Raw genomic sequence first — 18,183 nt, forward strand, 5'->3', positions numbered from 1 at the left:
CTGCTGAAGATTACACAGCCAAGGGACAGAATGGGGTTTGACATCACATCAAAGATTATCTGATTCCAAAACCCACATTGCTAGTGTATTGGAGAGACAAGAAGGGGAGTCAGATTCCAGACAGGGGTGTGGAGGGGACCCCAAACAATCTATACGGTTTCCAGGTGGCAGGAAGCTAGAGGACTAGAACTGGGTGAGCCCAAAAGCCCCTCGTACCTCTAATAGTGTAAGATCCTAGCTATCACTAGTATATACTACTTATAAAAAGAACAAAAAGAAAATCTCAAAGACCAAAATCTACATGAAGGAATGAGTTTACAAGATGCCCCAGTATCGGGCTTTCCTGGTGGCGCAGTGGTTGGGAGTCCGCCTGCCGATGCAGGGGACACGGGTTCGTGCCCCGGTCCGGGAAGATCCCACATGCCGCGGAGCGGCTGGGCCCGTGAGCAATGGCCGCTGAGCCTGCGCATCCGGAGCCTGTGCTCCGCAACGGGAGAGACCACAACAGTGAGAGGCCCGCATACCGCAGAAAAAAAACAAAAACAAAAACAAGATGCCCCAGTATTAAGGTAAAGAGAACTATAATTGAAGTTTATACATAAGTTCAACATAGAAGGGAAGTAAAGGGAAATCCCAGGATAATGATGAAGATCCCAGGACTACAGCTGTGAGCAGACACAAAGAGCAACTAGTTTATGCTGGAGGAGATGGATATTACATAGGAGAGAAGATTTACATTTCTGATGGGTAATCTGAGGATGAACAAGTAATAGGTAGATGGAAAACCAAGCCAATAACAGCAACAAAAATGATTAATTCCAAACAACACAAAAAAGTTGTACAAGACAGAAAATGTTATATTACTCTCCTTACTCAGCTGTAAACAATATTTACATAATCTTACTTATATAAACCTTGAATATCTGCCTCACCAAAAATTATGAGCAACCTATGTTGGGACATTAAAGGGAGGGGAAGTGGGGTAGAAGAAAACTGAGTAGTGATACAAGAGACCTAGAGCATCAAAGTCCATAACAAAGAAGTCAAGAGATTTTATAGACATAGATATATCCTAGAAATCAAGAAATAGAAACACAAATGTTATTTAGAAATACACCAATGAATGCCAAAAGAAACAGGCAAATAGTTGAAAAGTGACTCTGGGTAACAAAAATAGAGGAAGAAAAGAAAGGAAATTAATTTTAGTGTTATAAGATCTGTCAAACTATTTGCCCTTTTTTTTTTTTTTTTTTGGCAGCGCTGCATGGCTTGTGGAATCTTAGTTCCTGGACCAGGGACTGAACCTGTGCCCTCAGCAGTGAAAGTGCAGAGTCCTAACCACTGGGCCACCAGGGAATTCAACTACATAAGCCATGTATTTTTTTTCTTAATAAATTTATTTATTTATTTATTTTTGGCTGCATTGGATCCTCGTTGCTGCACACGGACTTTCTTTTAGTTGTGGCGAGTGAGGTCTACTCTTTGTTGTGGTGTGCGTGCCTCTCATTGCGGTGGCTTCTCTTGTTGCGCAGCACGGGCTCTAGGCGCGTGGGCTTCAGTGGTTGTGGCGCATGGGCTCAGTAGTTCTGGCTCACAGGCTCTAGAGCACAGGCTCAATAGTTGTGGCACATGGGCTTAGTTGCTCCGCAGCATTTGGGATCTTCCCAGACCAGGGCTCGAACCCATGTCCCCTGCATCAGCAGGTGGATTCTTAACCGCTGCGCCACCAGGGAAGCCCCAAGCCATGTATTTTTAATTTAAAAACTTAAATTCACAAAATGCATGTTCTAACAGGAAATTAAAGTGTTCTTCAAGAAGACAATCAGGGACTTCTCTGGTGGTCCAGTGGGTAAGACTCCGCGCTGCCAATGTAGGGGGCCCACGTTCCATCCCTGGTCGGGGAACTAGATCCCACATGCCGCAACGAAGATCCCACATGCTGCAACTAAGACCCAGTGCAGCCAAAATAAATAAATAAAAATGAATATTAAAAAAAAAAAGACAATCAGTGGATAGAGAAAGCAACCTTGGGACTTCCCTGGTGGTGCAGCGGTTGGGAGTCTGCCTGCCAATGCAGGGGACATGGGTTCAAGCCCTGGTCCTGGAGGATCCCACATGCCGCAGAGCGGCTGAGCCTGTGCACCACAACTGCTGAGCCTGCACTCTGGAGCTCTCGAGCCACACTACTGGGCCTGTGTGCCACAACTGTTGAGGCCCGCGCGCCTGGAGCCCATGCTCCGCAACAGGAGAAGCCACTGCGTGAGAGGCCCGTGCACTGCAACGAGGAACGGCCCTCGCTCGCTGCAACTGGAGGGAGCCTGCGTGCAGCAACGAGGACCCAACACAGCCAAAAAATATTAAATAAATAAATAAATATTTTTTTTTTTAAAAAAAAGAAAGAAACCTACATACTCAAGGAAAATGCTGAAAAGTTATTTCTAGTACAAGCACTTCCTATTGTCTGTAGAACTTCTCTGTGGATGCCCAGTAACAGAACGATGACAAAATAAATAATCTTAGAGCCATGCAGAGTGAAATTGCAAATGGCAAACAGCAGCTACTCACTTTTTCACCATGTAACTTTTAGCACAACTGTATAGACACCATACCTATGTATACAGATCTGAAATATAACCACTTCAGAAGCTGGGTATTAAGTACTGTGGAGAAGGAAAGGGAAGAAACACAAGGAAGATACAGAACCAATAAAGCAGAAGAGTGGGGGGAAAAGGCAATACAAAAGAGAGGAGGCCAGAATGTTTTGCCCAGATAGAGAAAAATATAGCTGAGAGTTAGTTCCTCCTTACGTAAGGGCTCCCAGACAATCCATAAGAAAGCTGGAAAGAGAACACTATGAGATGCCCAATCAATAACTCCTGATGTCTCCTCTAAAGGTTCAAATTTATGTGACATCATTTCACAAAACCCCTTTCCTAGTTAAGTGCCCCAAGGATACTCTCCTTCCCATCTCCTCTTTAGGGGTCCTAAAGAACCAGAGTGGAGCCTCAGAGACCACTGGACCAACCATGGCTGTTCTGAAAGGCACTGCCCAAACCACCCTGAATGATGTGATTTCACAAGAGCGAGAAATCTTACCTTTCCACCTTCCAGGTACAGGTCTGAGCAAGGCCGAATAGCTTCGTTTTAAACTACAGTCCAGAAGTTAGAGGAGGGGAGCCAGGCGGAGGAAGGCAGCCATGCTAACTGTAGATTAAGTATATGACACCCTCAGCATATTCAATTTACCAGTTACCGGATCTCATCCCTTAATTCTGATTTGATTCTTTTGCTAGAAAAATTTAACCCACTTATATCCTGATAAAATTACCACAAATAAATGGATACTTCAAACTCCATTTTTGTTTTAGCAAATAATATGTTGAGTAGCCCTGAGAATTAAAATAGCAAAACACGAACTTCCTCTAGGCACTGCAGTCTACGAGAAGATTGACAAAAATCCCAACATGTAAACTACCTGCACCCACAACCATGTGAAAAAATTTCCAAATAAACAGTCCAAGTACCTATCACTGTTAGCACAACCGAACATTTGGCTTTATCTGTTTTCCTAGATTTGCAAGGCTGCACAGTATAGTATCTCAGACAAGTGAAGGGGAAGCATCAGAATTCTTTGGTATCAAAGTTGACTTATTTGCATGATGAATGACAAGGCTTTGTTGGGGACCAGAAAAAACAAACCAATGAATGGGGAAGAAAATCATACTGACAAATTAGATGTGCATAACTGCCAAAAACCTCACTTTCTCAGCTGTCTTACGCAGCACAGAGTCTTTAGGTTTCATTCTGGTCTACCAGGCAGAAGCAAATTCATCCCAGAGCTTGCCCAAGGCCATTCAGAGCAGTGAGTCACAGAATCTAGGTGACCGTTCTTACTATTCACAAAGTGTGAGCAAAGTGCAGAAAACATAAATTCAGGTTCCAGCAGCAACAAATGACTAAAGCACAAAACATTAGCCATGTTGGTGCTAAAGCACTTGGCTCCAGCTCCACAGGATGAAGCACCGTCCAAGGGTCTGCAGTGAGTGGGCAATGAAGCATCACCCGAGGAGGCCCATGCACGTAACTGGTATGGAGAGGGCCCAAAGCTCCCTGAGTCAGGAAAGAAGAGCTGTGTCATGATTTGTACGGAAAGAGAAATGGCAATTATTTTTCTTTTCCCTGGAGAGAAAAAAGGGAGGGGGACATCAATAACACCCTTAGACTTGTGCAACCAGAAACTATCTGTTAAAAAATGGGGAAAGGGTATATACCGTAGTGATATTTACTGAAGACTCAACCTCTCCCAGGTACTGAGCAAAATGCCGCAAGGCCTTGCTGCTCAAAGTGCGGCCTGCGGAGCAGCGGCATCAGCCTCACCTGGAAACTGGTGAGAAACGCTGAATCTCAGGCCCCACCCCAGACTTACAGAATCCGAACCTCCAGATTCCAGTGAATCGCATGCAGATTGAAGTGTGATAAAAGAAGCGGCAGAATATCTCACTACGCTCTCACAAAAGACCTGTGAAGCAAGTACTGTTATCATCTCCGTCTCACAGAGGAAAACTCAAGGTTCAGGTAAGCAGCCTGCCAAAGGCCACAGAACTCCGGGTCGCCGAGGTTCTCCCTAGAGCCGGGCCTTGGACAGGTGCCCGCAGCCCGCGCCGGGAAGCGCAGCCCAGCTCGGCAGAGAGCGCCGCCGCGGCCTCCTCTCTGGCCGCCGTCACTCACCTGAGCCTGTGGAGCACGGGCGCCGCAACACCAGTCGCCACTCCCGCGAGTGGCCGCGGCTCGGCGACTCCTCCAGCTACCCCCGGGCCGCACAGCCCCACTTCCGGCCAACTGCCCGTTACTTCCGTATGCTGTGCGAGTGACGGGTGCGGCCGAGGCTCAAAAGACTCTGTCAGCGTTTTCCAAAGACGTTTTCCACAGGAAGATGTTGCTGCAGAGACAGGACCTGCGAAGGGAAAACCGCGCTGTGGATGGACGGCTCTGAAAGTCACTGAATAGCCTAGATACAGGTTGGAATCTCAGACCGCTACACAGGGTTTATGGCCTTGGGGAAGTCACGTAAATTCTCTAAGCCAAGTTTCTTATCTGCCCAATGAGGTAATCATGCATTTATAATAGAGATATATCTAGAAAGCGTTCTCAGGAGGAGAGTTAGTGATGGATAGACGAGCCTGTTAGGAGAAATGGATGTGAGGAGCTGGGCTGAAAAGGCCAGAGCTTTGGCAGATGAGCCAGGGTGATCCTCCACCTCCCCAAGTAGGCGGGCTCCCACCTGAGTGGGTATGGGCAACTAGGCAGGGAAGAGACTCTCGAGACTTCCAGGAGGACTTGGCCCCAGACGGCCGTCCCTGGGGGCACTGGAGACGATCAGTGTGATCAGGGTGGTCACACCTTGTCCGTGCTTTGGCTGCTGGTCCGCCCATCCTAAGGGCTGTGAAGGGGACCTGAGAAATGGTGCTCCCTCCAGGGCACCGTCTTGAGAGGGAGGACACTTCACTGCAAGGAGAGGCAAGCCTGGCATCCCAACTCCTGAGCTCTGTGGAGGGCACTGTTTGCCTGGGGGTGAGCATTTTGGGCCCTAGACCACTGACACCACTGCTCAGAGAGGGTTCTCTCACCGGGGCTGGACCAGAGCAAACACTGTGAGTTGCTAATTACGACTCTGTCCTTGCCAGCAGAACCCAGAGAGAGAGCCTAGGCGATGAAATGAACTGTAACGGCTCCTTGGCAGCCACGACAATCCCGTTCCTCTTTGCCAATACTCAATTTCCCAGGCTCCCCTGAAGTGAGAAGAGCATGTGACTCAGTTCCAGCCCACAAAATTTAAAGGGAATGGTGCTGTGAAGCTTCTTGGAAAGCTTTTACTTTCATGATAGAGTGCTGCTGCCTCAGTCACTTCACGCAGCGGTGGCTGCCGCCTTGTGGCATGGAGGGAACATGCAAAAGATGGGAGAGGAGGAGGATGAAAAGTCTAGGTCCTTGATGAACCAACACCTATGACACTTAGAGGATGCTTATGTCCAGACTTTTTGTCAGGTGAGGAAAAATGAACCACTCTGAGGTCCTGTGTATCAGGTTGTGTTACTTGTAGCAGAGTGCATTCTTGATTGAGGGTCTTTGTGAGGATGACCAAAGGAATTATAAAGGACAGCTTCCTACTTGAAGCACGCTTGGGTCGCTTCTGCCTTTGGGGCCTCACCACTAATTACAAACCGGTTCTCAGCCTTCATGTGTTCTGCCCTCAGACTTTGGCTAATCACTGTAAGGTGGCTCAGGATGCTGCAGGCTGCATCTAGTTGTCCTGCATCACCTGCCTTCTGACCAGCAGTCTGTTATCCAGATTCTGAGCTGGAACTAGTTTGAAACCCTTTTGGCAACAGTCTGAGCTGAAGAGAAAGCCCCTTTGGGCAGAAACGTGGAACCACTACTCCTCCTGGGCAACAGGGAGGAGCTTGGGCTTTGGGCCAACCTCCTGGCACGGCCCAGTGAGCACCTCCAGTCTCATGCCTCCTCTGGGAAATGTTTACTCCAGCTTTGCCCTCCACACCCCCCTCACCCAGCCTCACCTCCCACACCTGCAAAGACACAAGCATGCCGAAAGAGTGCCACTCAAGAGGCTTTCTCCATTTTATTTCTTTGGGAAAAGAAAACGAAGTCTTTCCATCACATGTGGTAGAGATATATATTTATATATATTTATATATAATTTCTTTTGTGGTTGGAAATCCCAAAGCTAAGTCTGTTCATATTTTTTTCTATTTTTTTTTAACCTACTAATGCCTCCTCTTCCCCCTGCCCCTCTGGCCCAGGCCCAGTTTCTGGGGCAGGTGCAGTGAAGGGTGAGTGGAATGGGCAGTGATTGCCAGGACAGCCCCCCACCCAGCTCAGAGATCTGGTGAGGGGCACTGGAAAGGGCTGTGCAGAAGGACAGAGGCCACAGAGGCACTCCTGTTTTTGTGGGGGATGCACAGCTCGTTAAACAGTCACCAGTCATGGGAGGAGGCTGGTCAGGGGTCGGGGAATTGCTCACAGTAGTTGCCAGCTCCCTCCACCCTGCCCCACAAACCAGTCTGTGGGTGGGAAGGAGAGAGTAAAAAGAGAGAAATACAAGGGCTGAGGGCCAAGCCTCCTCTGATTTTTATTGCTGGTGTGTTAGAAATTTGCCTTTCCCTTCTTATTTTGGGGAGATGGACTCTGAGAGGGCCCCCAGAGGAGGAAGTGACATTGGCTTCCCCAGTCCCCACTGATGGCCATGCCAGGCCAACCCTGGGCAAACACTGGGCTACTTCAGGCCTCTGGGACCCAGAGGTCAGTGATCCTCTCAGTTCAGTCTTGTTCTTCAAGAGCAATCATAGCCACCCCCACCCCCCAAAACAAGGGCCTCAGGCTCAAGCTTGGGCCCAGTGGAACTTGGAAGTGGGCAGTGCACCAAAGATCAAGCAGTTTTCTACTGGAAGAAAAGGTGAGGTTTGGGGGAAGAGATGGCCTAAGACAATGATGTTCTGAGCATGAAAGCAATAGGCTGAGCACGAAAGCAGAAGGTGGCTGAGGGAATCAAGTCAGGGAAAACACAAGAAGACATCACAGACACTCATGTGACCTCAGAAACTAGGTGAGGGGAGTGCCTGAGAGGCAGGTGGCACTTAATAGCTGTAGTTAGAGCTGGACAGTGGCCCTGGGTGTGGGGTCAGCCAAGCAGATGGGGCTGTTGTCCTGTGGGATCCTGGTCAGAAGGGTGAGGGTAAAGCTAAGAAGCCTCCAGGTGACCCTTCTCAAGAATAGGATGGCAGATCTTCCCTGGGCACTGAGCCTCCAGCCCCAGCCCTTCTCTCCTCCAACACACACATATGGACACACACTCAGGACCAGGCCAGGCTCTGAGGCCTGAGTCCAAGAGACGTTGGCAGGGAGGGGCTGGGCAAGTAGCCCTCTCAACCACAGGTAGGCCACCTGCTCCCGTTTGTCCTGCCAATCTGCCCAAGGAGGGAGAAAAGTACTGGAAGGAGAGAGGCCAGGAGTCCAAGGTGTCAGCTTTGGCAGAACGCACGCAAGCCCCCTCAGGTTACGTGGCCAAGGAGATGGGTACAGAGAGCATCTCTGGACACAGGGTGGCCGACAGTAGCAGCCCAGACCCACCAAGGAGCTGGGCACCTCATGGCACTGCAAGGCCTGCCACCTCTCCAACAAGGGAGTGCCAAGAAAAGGAGCATGAGTTCCCCTGCTGCCTGGGCTCCTCATCCCCACTCACTCTGCCCTTCCCCTGTTTCCTCCTTGGGAGGAGGGTCGAGTGGGCTGCCCAGAGGGGCAGTGGTAGAGCTGGGAGACACCCAGTGAGGGGAGGGGAGGGGAGGGGCCTGGTCACAGCTGCTTTGAGAACCTCTTTGGTCTGGGGATACAGGGGATGGGGAAAAGAGATGGCGGAGGGGGGGACACTGGGGACTCTGGCCTTTGACTGGGTATTTGTCAAAAGGCCACATGCCCAGGTAGGGGATCAGATTTCTGTGGACTCGATGCGCTCGAGGCGGGAGGGGGTCCAGGCTTTCTTCTCCTCCCCATGTTGAGGTGTAGGCGTGCTGGCACCTCCCGCAGCCCCCCGCTCTCGCAGCCGCCGCTCCAGCTGCTGGTTGCGCTGGTACATTTCCACATAACTCAGCTGCAGCTGCTTCTGGTACTCGATGACCTTCTCCTTCTCCTCCAACCACACTCGGCGCTCCTCTGCGAAGCTGGCACCCTGGCGCTCCCGGGCTCGCCGCTCAGCTGCCAGCTCAGCCTGCAGGCGCCCCACCTCCCGCCGCAGGGCCCGAGTCCCACTCTCCCCCCCAGCATCCACCTCCCCATCCAAGGAAACCAGGGAGGCGGCAGCAGCCACCCCAGCCTGACGGCGCATCTTGGCCTCGTCGCTCTCGCAGGTGGCCAGCACGTCCTGCGGCTCGGCCGGGTCCACTGGGGTCAGCGCCGGCTTGAGGCAGGCAGAGGGCAGCTCGCCCTCACCCAGCTCCAGGCTGGCCTGTTTGCTGCTGAAGGAGTCCCTCAGGCTGAGCAGCTGCTCCTCCTTCTCCCGCAGTGAGGCCCGGCCCTCCCGCAGCTGCGAGCGCAGCCCAACAATCTCACTCAGCTTCTGGGACACATCCGCCTGCGAGTCCTTCAGCTGCTGCTTCAGTAGGGAAATCTCCCCAGCCTTCTGGCATACCTGGGCAGGGACAGGTGAGAAGAGAAGTCAGGGTGAAGGCAGAGCTCTGCTCACCCACACCCCAGCCCCCATATCCAGCCCCAGGGCATCAAGCTGCCCCAGGGCTCAGGGTCAGCTCGTCATCATGGCAGAAATGACATGCAGGCTTCCCTCCTCAGACTTGGGACAGACATGGCTAATCTCACACAGCCTGGGACAGCTCTGGTCCTCACAGACACTCCTAATTGATCCCTGCACAACCTTCACACCCCTTGTGATAGTTGTGGGCTGCTGCTCTGGGTTTCTCCAGAGAGACAGAAGGAAGGGGACACAGGGAGATGCCCAACCCCCCAGTCTGCACCTCCCACTTAGTTTCCTCCATCCGGGGCAGGAAGTCGGCCTGTTCCTTCTGGCAGGCGGCAACCTTGTCCTCAAGCTCTTCCCGTTGCCTCATCAGCCGGGCTGCCTCCTCCTGCAGCTGCTTCTTGTCCTGCTGCAGCCGCAGCACCTGCAGCTGTAGGCCTTGCTGGGCGCGCTGGGCGCGACGGGCCACCTGCTGCAGCTTCCCACTGCAGCCCTGCCGCAGCTCGGCCAGCTCACGCTCCCAGGCCTTCTGACGCTCCTCCAGCACCTGGGCCACTGCCGCCTCACTCTGCTCCAGGCTACGCCGCAGAGCTGCCACCTCCTGTTCCTTCTCCCACAGCCTTTCCTCTAGCTCCTGGATCAGAGCACTGGGCGAGGGTGGTGAGCAGGCCGCAAATGGCAGGCCTCCACCTCCGCCGTCCCCTGATCCCAGGTGGCCTGGCCGCCCCATGGATGAGGATGACCCACTCTTGCTGGAGGCCCGCACACTGTCAGAGGTTGCCAGGTCCTGGTAGCCTGACCCACCACCGCTGCTGCTGCCACCACTGCCACTACCATAGCTGGCAGTGCCAATGCGGTTGATGTGGCTGGTGGAGGCACTGAGGGGCGCCAGGTGCTGGCTATAGCTGGAGCTGTAGGTGGGCAGGCTTGTGAGTGAGTTCCGGCCTGAGTCTGAGAGGCCGCCCCCTCCCCCACCCGCTGGGGTCATGGTCCGAGACTTGTCCAGTCCACCCTTGAGGCCACCAGGGCCCTGTCGTCCCTCAGGGGTCCCGTTGGTCTGGGGGGGGCACAAGTTCTGCATGGAGTGGAAATTTTTGGGTACAACAGGCTTGAAGGCCGAAGGCCGAACTAGCGGCTCTGAGCACTGCGCAAAAGCAAGGAAGGGGGAGTCGACATCAGGATGGGACCTTAGCCTTGCCCCCAGTCTCTTCCCTCTGATCTAGACTTGTTCAGCCCCACCTCCCACCCCCATTGGATCTCCATCCTGGGAGTCCCTCCTGGCTGGAGTCCCACCTTATATCCACCACCTGCCCCCCTCACAGCCAGATCTTTGCCCTAGACCTACCAGCTGGAGTTGGCCCCCAAGGCTCCCCAGCCCAGCTTCTATCTCAGCCCCTACAACCCAAAAACGTCCAAGAAGGCCCACTTCACCCTCCTCTATGGGCTGCCTCCTGCCCCAGGAAAAGGCCCCAGGGACTGACCTGGTCTAGCTTGCCAGAGGTGGCCAGGAGCTTGGGTGGGTGGCTGGGCTCACGATACTGTGGTGGGGCCTTGTCACTGCCGCCGCTGCTGCTGCTGCCACCACTGCTGCCCACCACATTGCCGCAGACATCTGTGTGGTCATTGCCCCGTAGCTCGCCATTGAGGTAGAGTGAATTGGCGAGAGCCTTGTCCTCCGAGGGGTAGCGGCCTGGCCTCTCCCTGCTGGCCCCACTGCCACGGGGGCCAGGGAAACTGCCTTGGCTGCCCCCACCCCCCGTGCGGGTGCCCACACTCTTCATGGCGAACTCCTGAGTGTGGGCCACCCCACTGCCCACACTGCCCATGGCCAGACGAGGGTCTGGAGGTCCGAGCTCAGAGGGCCGAGGGGCAAAGGCCAGGAGGGGATCCCGCCCTGGATCAGCGCGCACAGGCAGTGTCTCCAGCTTCGCCATGACTAAGCCAGGGGGGCACTGTGGGCACAGGTGGGAAAGCAGATAGGTCAGCTCCACCTCCACTCCCACCATCCCATGCAAGCCCGACCCGGCACCACCTGCACCCTGCCCCTCAGTGTCTCCTTCCTTATAGTGGGTACAAGAGTTCCCAAACACCCAAGGTAAAGGAATGGGGCTGGGTAAATAATGATAGCTTGGTAATAGGGGCTGCCCGTTGCACACCTGACAAAGCCCAACCCCCAGGGACTATGCACCTACCCTCCTAGCTTTGCTCTGCTCAGTATTCCATTCTTTAACTCCCACCTCAAACCCACCTCCTTCATGAGCCTCCCAGACACAGTGACCCCCTCAACTCTTAACTGCAACCCCCAGAACTCAGGTGTACTTTACTCTGGGTCTGGACCCCTATATCCCAACCTCATGGGCTGGGGAGATGGGGTTGGAAGGGGACAGCAGTACCTGAATTCAGTAGGGAACCTCAGAACTTAAGGGAGGGAGAGAAACCCACCCCTATCCAAAAACTGTGGATGGGAGTCCTTCCCGGGCCCCTAACCCAGGGTGTTGCAGTCAAGGGCAGAAGTGGAGGCTCACTACCAGCGCAGGATCCTCTCCTTGCCTCTCCAAGGGGGTGGGGGGCCGACGGGTCCTCAAGCCTTGGACCCTCCGAGGCCCGGTCTGCAGGGGCCATGTGCCTCACTCTCGCAGCTCGGCCAGGACCAGCTGCGCGACTTTGGACGGGCCGACTGAGCCATCCTGGACTGCAGTTTTCTCCTCTGCGAAATGGGAGGAATGGAGGACCTACCTCGCAGAGCTGCCGCATGCCAGGCACCCCAGGGAGGCGGGCGCGGGGAGGGGACAAAGGTATTGGGGGTCTGGTGGGCGGGAGCTGCCGCGGCGGCGCTTATCTGGGCCACCAAGGGCATGCCCCGCCCCTCGCGGACTGCCGGGGACCCCAGCTGCAGCGCCTAGCAGGGGGCCCTCCCGGAGGTCTTTCCAGCTCCGCCGCATGGGGGCCTGGCACGAGAGGGCCCCCTACCCATGGTCAGTACCTCAGCAGAGGCCGCCGGGCTGGCTGAGGCCGGGGCAGAGGACGCAGCGCCGCCAGCGCGGGCGCCTGCCATGCCTCCCTCCTGGCTTGCTGTTCCTACAAGTGGGCGGGGGCAGGAGCGGGGCCTCCGTGCCCAGCGGCGCCCAGGAGGATTCCGCGCCTGCAGAACCCCTCCAAGAATTCACTGCCTTCGGGAAGACTTCCTGGATTACTCCCCTCCCCCGCTCCTTGTGGACCTTGACCCTGCTTAGTTCACCATGAATTTCTCTGAGCCCTGCAGTGGACGTGCGTCCCTCCTCCCCCAGGGCCGGCCCACAGAAGCAGGGGGAGCAGGGCCTCGGGTTACCTGCGCTCAGGAAGGCCCCGCTTCCTGGTTCCTTTGTCTCAAGTCCGCACCTGGGAAGACCTGCCCCAGAGATCCTCATATCCAGCCGGGCAGTGAGAGCAGGCAGTGCCTGCTGTGAGTGTAGACGCTCAAATACGTGTGCCAGAAATGGCAGGGGGCGCCCTTCAGGCCTTTAACCCCTGTTCCCACCAGAAACCAGGCAGGGAGCCTTCCTTCTCTGCCAAGGTGAAGGGGTACTGGTAGCAGCCCTCGGCCCCTTGAGTGCACTTCAAACTGTCTTCTACCCATATGCCCATTTTTAATGCTGTGTTTGACCAGGGGAGCCTTAACAAAACTCTTGCCCTTCAGTCTTCTGGCCATCACACCTGGAATTACAGCCCTAGGTGGTTGGAAAACTTACCACAAACCAGTCCACACTGACTTTGTAAAATTCCATTCTATCAGCATCTCCCCCCGACCCCCCAGGTGTGGAGAACAGGACTTTACTACATTGCTCCCTTAAGCTAATCTGTTCCACATGTCCCACAAGGCTGAGACCTAGGGTGAGTCAAGAGAGGCACCTAGGGCTCAATTTAGGTGCAGGATCAGCAAGTGCAGGACCCTGAGAGTGAGTGTCTCCTTTCATCTGGTGACCTAGGTGCCTCCCTTTTTTTTTTTAAATATATTTTTGGCTGCATTTGGTCTTCGTTGCTGCACGCAGGCTTTCTCTAGTTGCGGTGAATGGGGGCTACTCTTTTTTGTGATGCGTGGGCTTCTCATTGCGGTGGCTTCTATTGTTGCAGAGCACGGGCTCTAGGCACGCGGGCCCAGTAGTTGTGGCTCAAGGGCTCTAGAGCGCAGGCTCAGTAGCTGTGGTGCACGGGCTTACTTGCTTGGCGGCATGCGGGATCTTCCTGGACTAGGGCTCAAACCCGTGTCCCCTGCATTGGCAGGCGGATTCTTAACCACTGCGCCACCAGGGAAGCCCTACGTGCCTCTTGACTCACCCTGGCCATGCTGTCTCCACTCCCAGTGTACTCCAGCCCAGATATCCCCCTCCCATTCTAAGCATGACCCCCTTCTCTTGCCATCTCTGGATGCAGTGTAGGGAGCAGCTAGGGACTGAGAGGGTGGAGGCTGTGAGGCCTGAGGCTTAGAACCAGTGGGAAGATCTGGGCAGGGAGGAAGAACGGACAGAATTTCATATAGATGGTGTTCAGGGGGTGGGGGCAAGGGAGGAATCTGGACTGGGGCACCAGGATGGATGTGACACCCTTAACTTGACAGAAAGAGAATGTTTGGGGGAAATGGGTGATTTGAGGAAGACCAGAGAAAGATATCTGTCACATACCGGATAGAAAGAGAGACTGGAATCATGAGCATTCAAGGGTGGTGTGGGTGGCGCCCAGCATGGAGCTCGAGTGGTAGAGCCCCAGAAGACTGGGAGGTGGTGTGGGAGTGGGAAGAAGGCCAGGAGAAGGCAGGCCCTGAAGACCAAGATGGAGTGGGCTGCAAGAATGTGGGGGCAGCTCCTAGTGTTAAAAAAGGGGCCAGGGCTTCCCTGGTGGCGCAGTGGTTGAGAATCTGCCTGCCAATGCAGGGGACACGGGTTCCAGCCCTGGTCCGGGAGGATCCCACACGCCGCGGAGCAACTAAGCCAGTGCACCACAACTACTGAGCCTGCGCTCTAGAACCCGTGAGCCACAACTACTGAAGCCCACACGCCCAGAGCCCGTCTCTGCAACAAGAGAAGCCACTGCAATGAGAAGCCCACGCACTGCAACGAAGAGTAGCCCCCGCTCACTGCAACTAAAGAAAGCCCGCGCCCAGCAACGAAGACCCCACGCAGCCAAAAATAAATAAATTTATATTAAAAAAATTTTTTTAAAGGGACCAGGTAAAATTGGGATTGGCGGGGGTGTCCTGAATTTGGCAGGTGGAAACATCACGTGTCTATGAGAGAATGATTTCAGAAAAGTGGTGCAAGGCAGAGCCAGACTACAGGAGTAGGAGGGGGGTCTGGAGGGAAAGATGGAAGAGTTCCCTTCTCTCTCTCTTTTTTTTTTTTTTGCGGTACGCGGGCCTCTCACTGTTGTGGCCTCTCCAGTTGCGGAGCACAGGCTCCAGACACGCAGGCCCAGCGGCCATGGCTCACGGGCCCAGCCGCTCCGTGGCATGTGGGATCTTCCCAGACCGGGGCACAATTCCCTGGATTGTGTGTGGTCCCCAGGAAGGCCTGGATGCCCAGAGTCCTGGATGGATGGAAATGAGGTCCCAGAACTGTTTCCTGAGCCTCCTATCCCTGTGGTTTACCTGGGGAATCTTTGACTACCAACCCACTGCAGCTCTCCCTGGAGTCTCGCTCTCCAAACAGCTTCTTGCCATAATTCTAACCTGTTATGGTCAGCCCCATACAAGCGTTCCCTGCCCCTTCTCTCTCCCAAGCTTGGGCTGCTGCAGCTTCTTTCCACAAAACCCCAGCAGGGACTGGTAGGATAAGCAGGGGCGTATGTTTCCCTGATAGGTGGAAACTGAGCCCAGGGGAAGGGTTTGAGCTTCATTTGTGGGTCTGGGTCCTGAACTAGCCCAGGTAGCTGAGTGTGGTCGGCAAAGACAGGCTCATGGCCTCAGCTCAACAACCTGGGATGACAGCCTGTTGCCCGATTCTGCCTCTATCTCTGTCCTATCAGCTCTCAGTGCCTAGGACATTACACAGAGTATTAGTGGTCATGAACAGGCCAAAGAGACAATACCTGGTGGTTACATGGGCAGGTCCTTCCATCCTACAGTGACCACCCACCCCACCGTAGCTGTGTCCCTCCCAAAACTAGGAATACCCCACCCTTCTCTTGGGTCTCAGAGGCCCTAAGCTCAGCCCATTCACCCCCTAAAGATCTCAGCAGCCCCTCCTGCCAGCATCTTTGCGGGGGGCTCCTCACTGGGCTTTCTTTCTCAGCACTCCCTCCCCTGTGCAGCTGCCAAGGGACCCTTTCTAAAGGGCAAAGCCGATCTTGTCTGTGCTCTGCCCAAATTCTACTGCACCAAGTGCAATAGACAGAGTTATGGAGGTATCAGCTCCAAGTGTAAATCCCAGCTCAGCTGGTTAGGGGTGGAACTGCATGCAGGTTATTCCACCGTGGGTTCTCACACCTACCCTACAGGAATCTTAAGAAGTGAATGTATTATGGGTAAATGCCTGGCATTCCTCTCAGCCCTCAGAACCAGAGCAGAGCTTGAAGCAGGGCCCCCAAGGCCTCTCCTGTTGCTCATCCTATTTCCCTTGACCTGAGCCCCTCTCCACTCTACACACAAAATCTCTTCTCAGCTCTCTGTGCCCATCCTGCATCCTTCAAGGACCAATCCAAACGCTGCCTCCCAGGAGAGCATCCCTGATCTACCCTGGGAGAGGGGGTAGGGTGGTCTTGGAGCACTTGGCCCAGGCCACTCCAGGGATATTTCATTCTGAGACTGGCCTGTGAGTACCCCCAGGGGGAACGGACGGCAGAGTCTTGGATCTCTGGCCCCTAGCACTGAGGAGATACAGAGAGAATGTGTGTGGGAATGCTAGTTATGAGCAATGCAAAGAGGCAGTGAATCGGACAGGAAAATCAGGAAGGGCTTCCGAGAAAAAGGACTGAGGGAGAAAAGGTATCAGGGGCACTGTAGGGCTTTTGGGGGTGCAGAGGTCTCCAGAACTTCTTGGTTGGGATGTGTGAGGGAAGATCCATCTTCCCTTGGCGACAAAGGGGGAAGGGCCCCATCCCCTAGATCCTGGCTCTGATAAATCCCATGTTTCAGGAGTGAGGGGGCTGACAGCGCCCCCCCACACACACCCCGAGCACACACACGCGCACACACGAGCCTCCCGCACGGGGGTGGGGGTGGGGGGTGGCGGGTGCTCGGGCGCTGCCCACGACAGAGACCCCGGCCACAGGCCATCCCGAGGAGGTGCCCGGGGGTGGGGTGGTCTCTGCGGTGGGGGGAATCCCTCCCGCACCTCTCGGTGCTCCCCACCAAGGCGTGTGGCCCGGGGGGCGGGGCGCAGAGGGAAGAGGTGACATAATCCGGGCCGCACCCCCTCCGGCCGCCACCTTCCCCCAGGCCCTGCGAAGCATCCATGACATCATCGGCCTCATCTTCACTCCCCTCACCCCCAAGGATCCCAGCAGTGGGACGCGCCCCCTCCCCGGCTCCGGGTCCTACCGAATGAGCCTCGCGGTGCAGCGGGCAAGGCGACAGACAGGTCGGAGCCGGGAGGGGCGCCGCAGTGGGCCTGCCTCACTTACTCGCTATCTCAGGGTCCGGTGCGGGGTCTTCGGCGCGGGCGCCGCCAGCCCGGCTAGCTGGCGCAGCCAGAAGCCCGCCCGGCTGGGCGCGAGGCGCGGGCCCGGCTGCGCTCCGCGCCCCTCCCGCTCCCCGCCTGGGCCCCGCCCACTCGCGGCTGCGGCAAACGCGGGCACGCCCTCCAGCCACGCCCCCCGGACCCGCCAATCCCGGGGCTGGGGCGGGGCCCAATGCCTTAACCCTTTCGTCGCTGCGTCCAGGCCCGCGCGTGGGACCCCTCTCTTTCACCCACCCCAGGGCGCCGCGAGTCTGCCCTGAGCCCCCTGCTTATTCCCTGTTAACCCTCAAGACCCTTGGGCTCAGCCCCCCGTCTCTCCTCTTCAACAAATCCAGTAGGACCGCGCCCTCCTTGAACCCCACATCTTTGGCGACAGGGAGGAGCCCCTCTGGCTTGGGGAAGGGGCTCTAGAAGCTAAGCCCCGAGCCCTATTCCTCTCGCGCTCCCGTTCTTCGGGACGCGACTTCCCAGCGAACGCCGTGGAGACCTTGCAAGTCTGCAAGGTGGGGGCGGGGCGAGACGTCTGGAGTGGATCCGACAACGCGCTTGGAAGACCCTTCGCGGGCATAGGGGAGGCTTCGCGGGTCGTGACTGTCCGTCAGCAATCGGAACCGGTTTGAAACTTGATTGTCGCGGAGGATCACCGTCGTGGGGGAAAAGGCGGTTGACAAGGAAAAAGACATAACATTACAATCGAGCAGGGTTTGACTGCTTCACCCTGTGGGCCGAACATGGCAGGATGCCCGGCCCTTCGGAGTGAGAGGGAGTAAGGTGGTTCGTCTCAGATCTGGAGCACCAGCTTCGCACGCGCTTGCCAGGTCTGTGAGAAGAGTGCTCATTCCGCCCCTGGTGGCCCGGGAGGACTGCCGGGAGGAAGAAGTCTGTCTGGAAGTGAGGCCTTAGCCTTGAACAGGGTAGACAAGAAAGCCAGGCCTAGGGTTCAGAATTAGCAAGAGCCTGGAGGCACAAAGTGTCTGTCCTAAAAACTGCAGCGTCTCCACTCCGGCTGGCATTTAACCCATTGTAGCTCTACTGTTAACAGATGACTTGTTTGGTCATCTGTCATCTTATTTTATGGTTATTATTTCTGGCTATTTCCTGTTTTCTGAATTTTTCCATATTTGCTTTTATCTGCTATAGTGATTTGCAATGCAGAAAGCCTGTTTTTAATTCTCCTGGTTGTTGCCTTTATCAAATAAAAATGCAGTTTCTATTTCACAAATTATTAAAGTCAATGACAAATCATTTATTTTTATGTTCCTCGTTGTGTAA

The 18,183-nt window shown here is 54.9% G+C and overlaps 2 protein-coding genes across 15 annotated transcripts in view; both read right to left on the reverse strand.

Annotated features, from left to right (window-relative positions):
* The window catches only part of LOC132437751 (RING finger protein 37), a 32,895-nt gene extending 28,057 nt beyond the window's left edge, over window positions 1–4,838 (reverse strand). For 4 of the 5 annotated variants that reach the window (XM_069541374.1, XM_060031130.2, XM_069541373.1 and 1 more), the window contains exons 1-2: window positions 4,729–4,835; window positions 3,097–3,204 (exon numbers count right to left, since the gene is read on the reverse strand). The gene's annotated coding sequence lies outside the window, so the exon portion shown is untranslated. Of the gene's footprint in view, window positions 1–3,096; window positions 3,205–4,728 lie in introns of all 5 variants that reach the window. The other variant, XM_060031128.1, reaches the window with a different exon arrangement.
* A 1,780-nt stretch (window positions 4,839–6,618) lies between these two features.
* LZTS3 (leucine zipper tumor suppressor family member 3) lies at window positions 6,619–16,992 on the reverse strand. 10 transcript variants are annotated; one of them, XM_060031136.1, is made up of 5 exons: window positions 16,856–16,986; window positions 11,813–11,969; window positions 10,744–11,214; window positions 9,540–10,406; window positions 6,619–9,199 (listed from the first exon to the last, which is right to left on the reverse strand). In XM_060031136.1, exons 2-5 carry the CDS (start codon window positions 11,882–11,884, stop codon window positions 8,501–8,503), a joined length of 2,109 nt encoding a protein of 702 aa, XP_059887119.1. In that variant the 5' UTR covers window positions 11,885–11,969; window positions 16,856–16,986; the 3' UTR covers window positions 6,619–8,500. The 10 variants fall into 10 exon arrangements, with proteins under 10 accessions (XP_059887119.1, XP_059887118.1, XP_059887115.1 ...); XM_060031135.1 differs by having other exon boundaries at window positions 11,750–11,969; XM_060031132.1 differs by having other exon boundaries at window positions 11,705–11,969.
* Window positions 16,993–18,183: the final 1,191 nt, after the last annotated feature.

This window comes from Delphinus delphis, chromosome 15, assembly GCF_949987515.2.
Source record: "Delphinus delphis chromosome 15, mDelDel1.2, whole genome shotgun sequence".
Classification (NCBI taxonomy): Eukaryota; Metazoa; Chordata; class Mammalia; order Artiodactyla; family Delphinidae; genus Delphinus; species Delphinus delphis.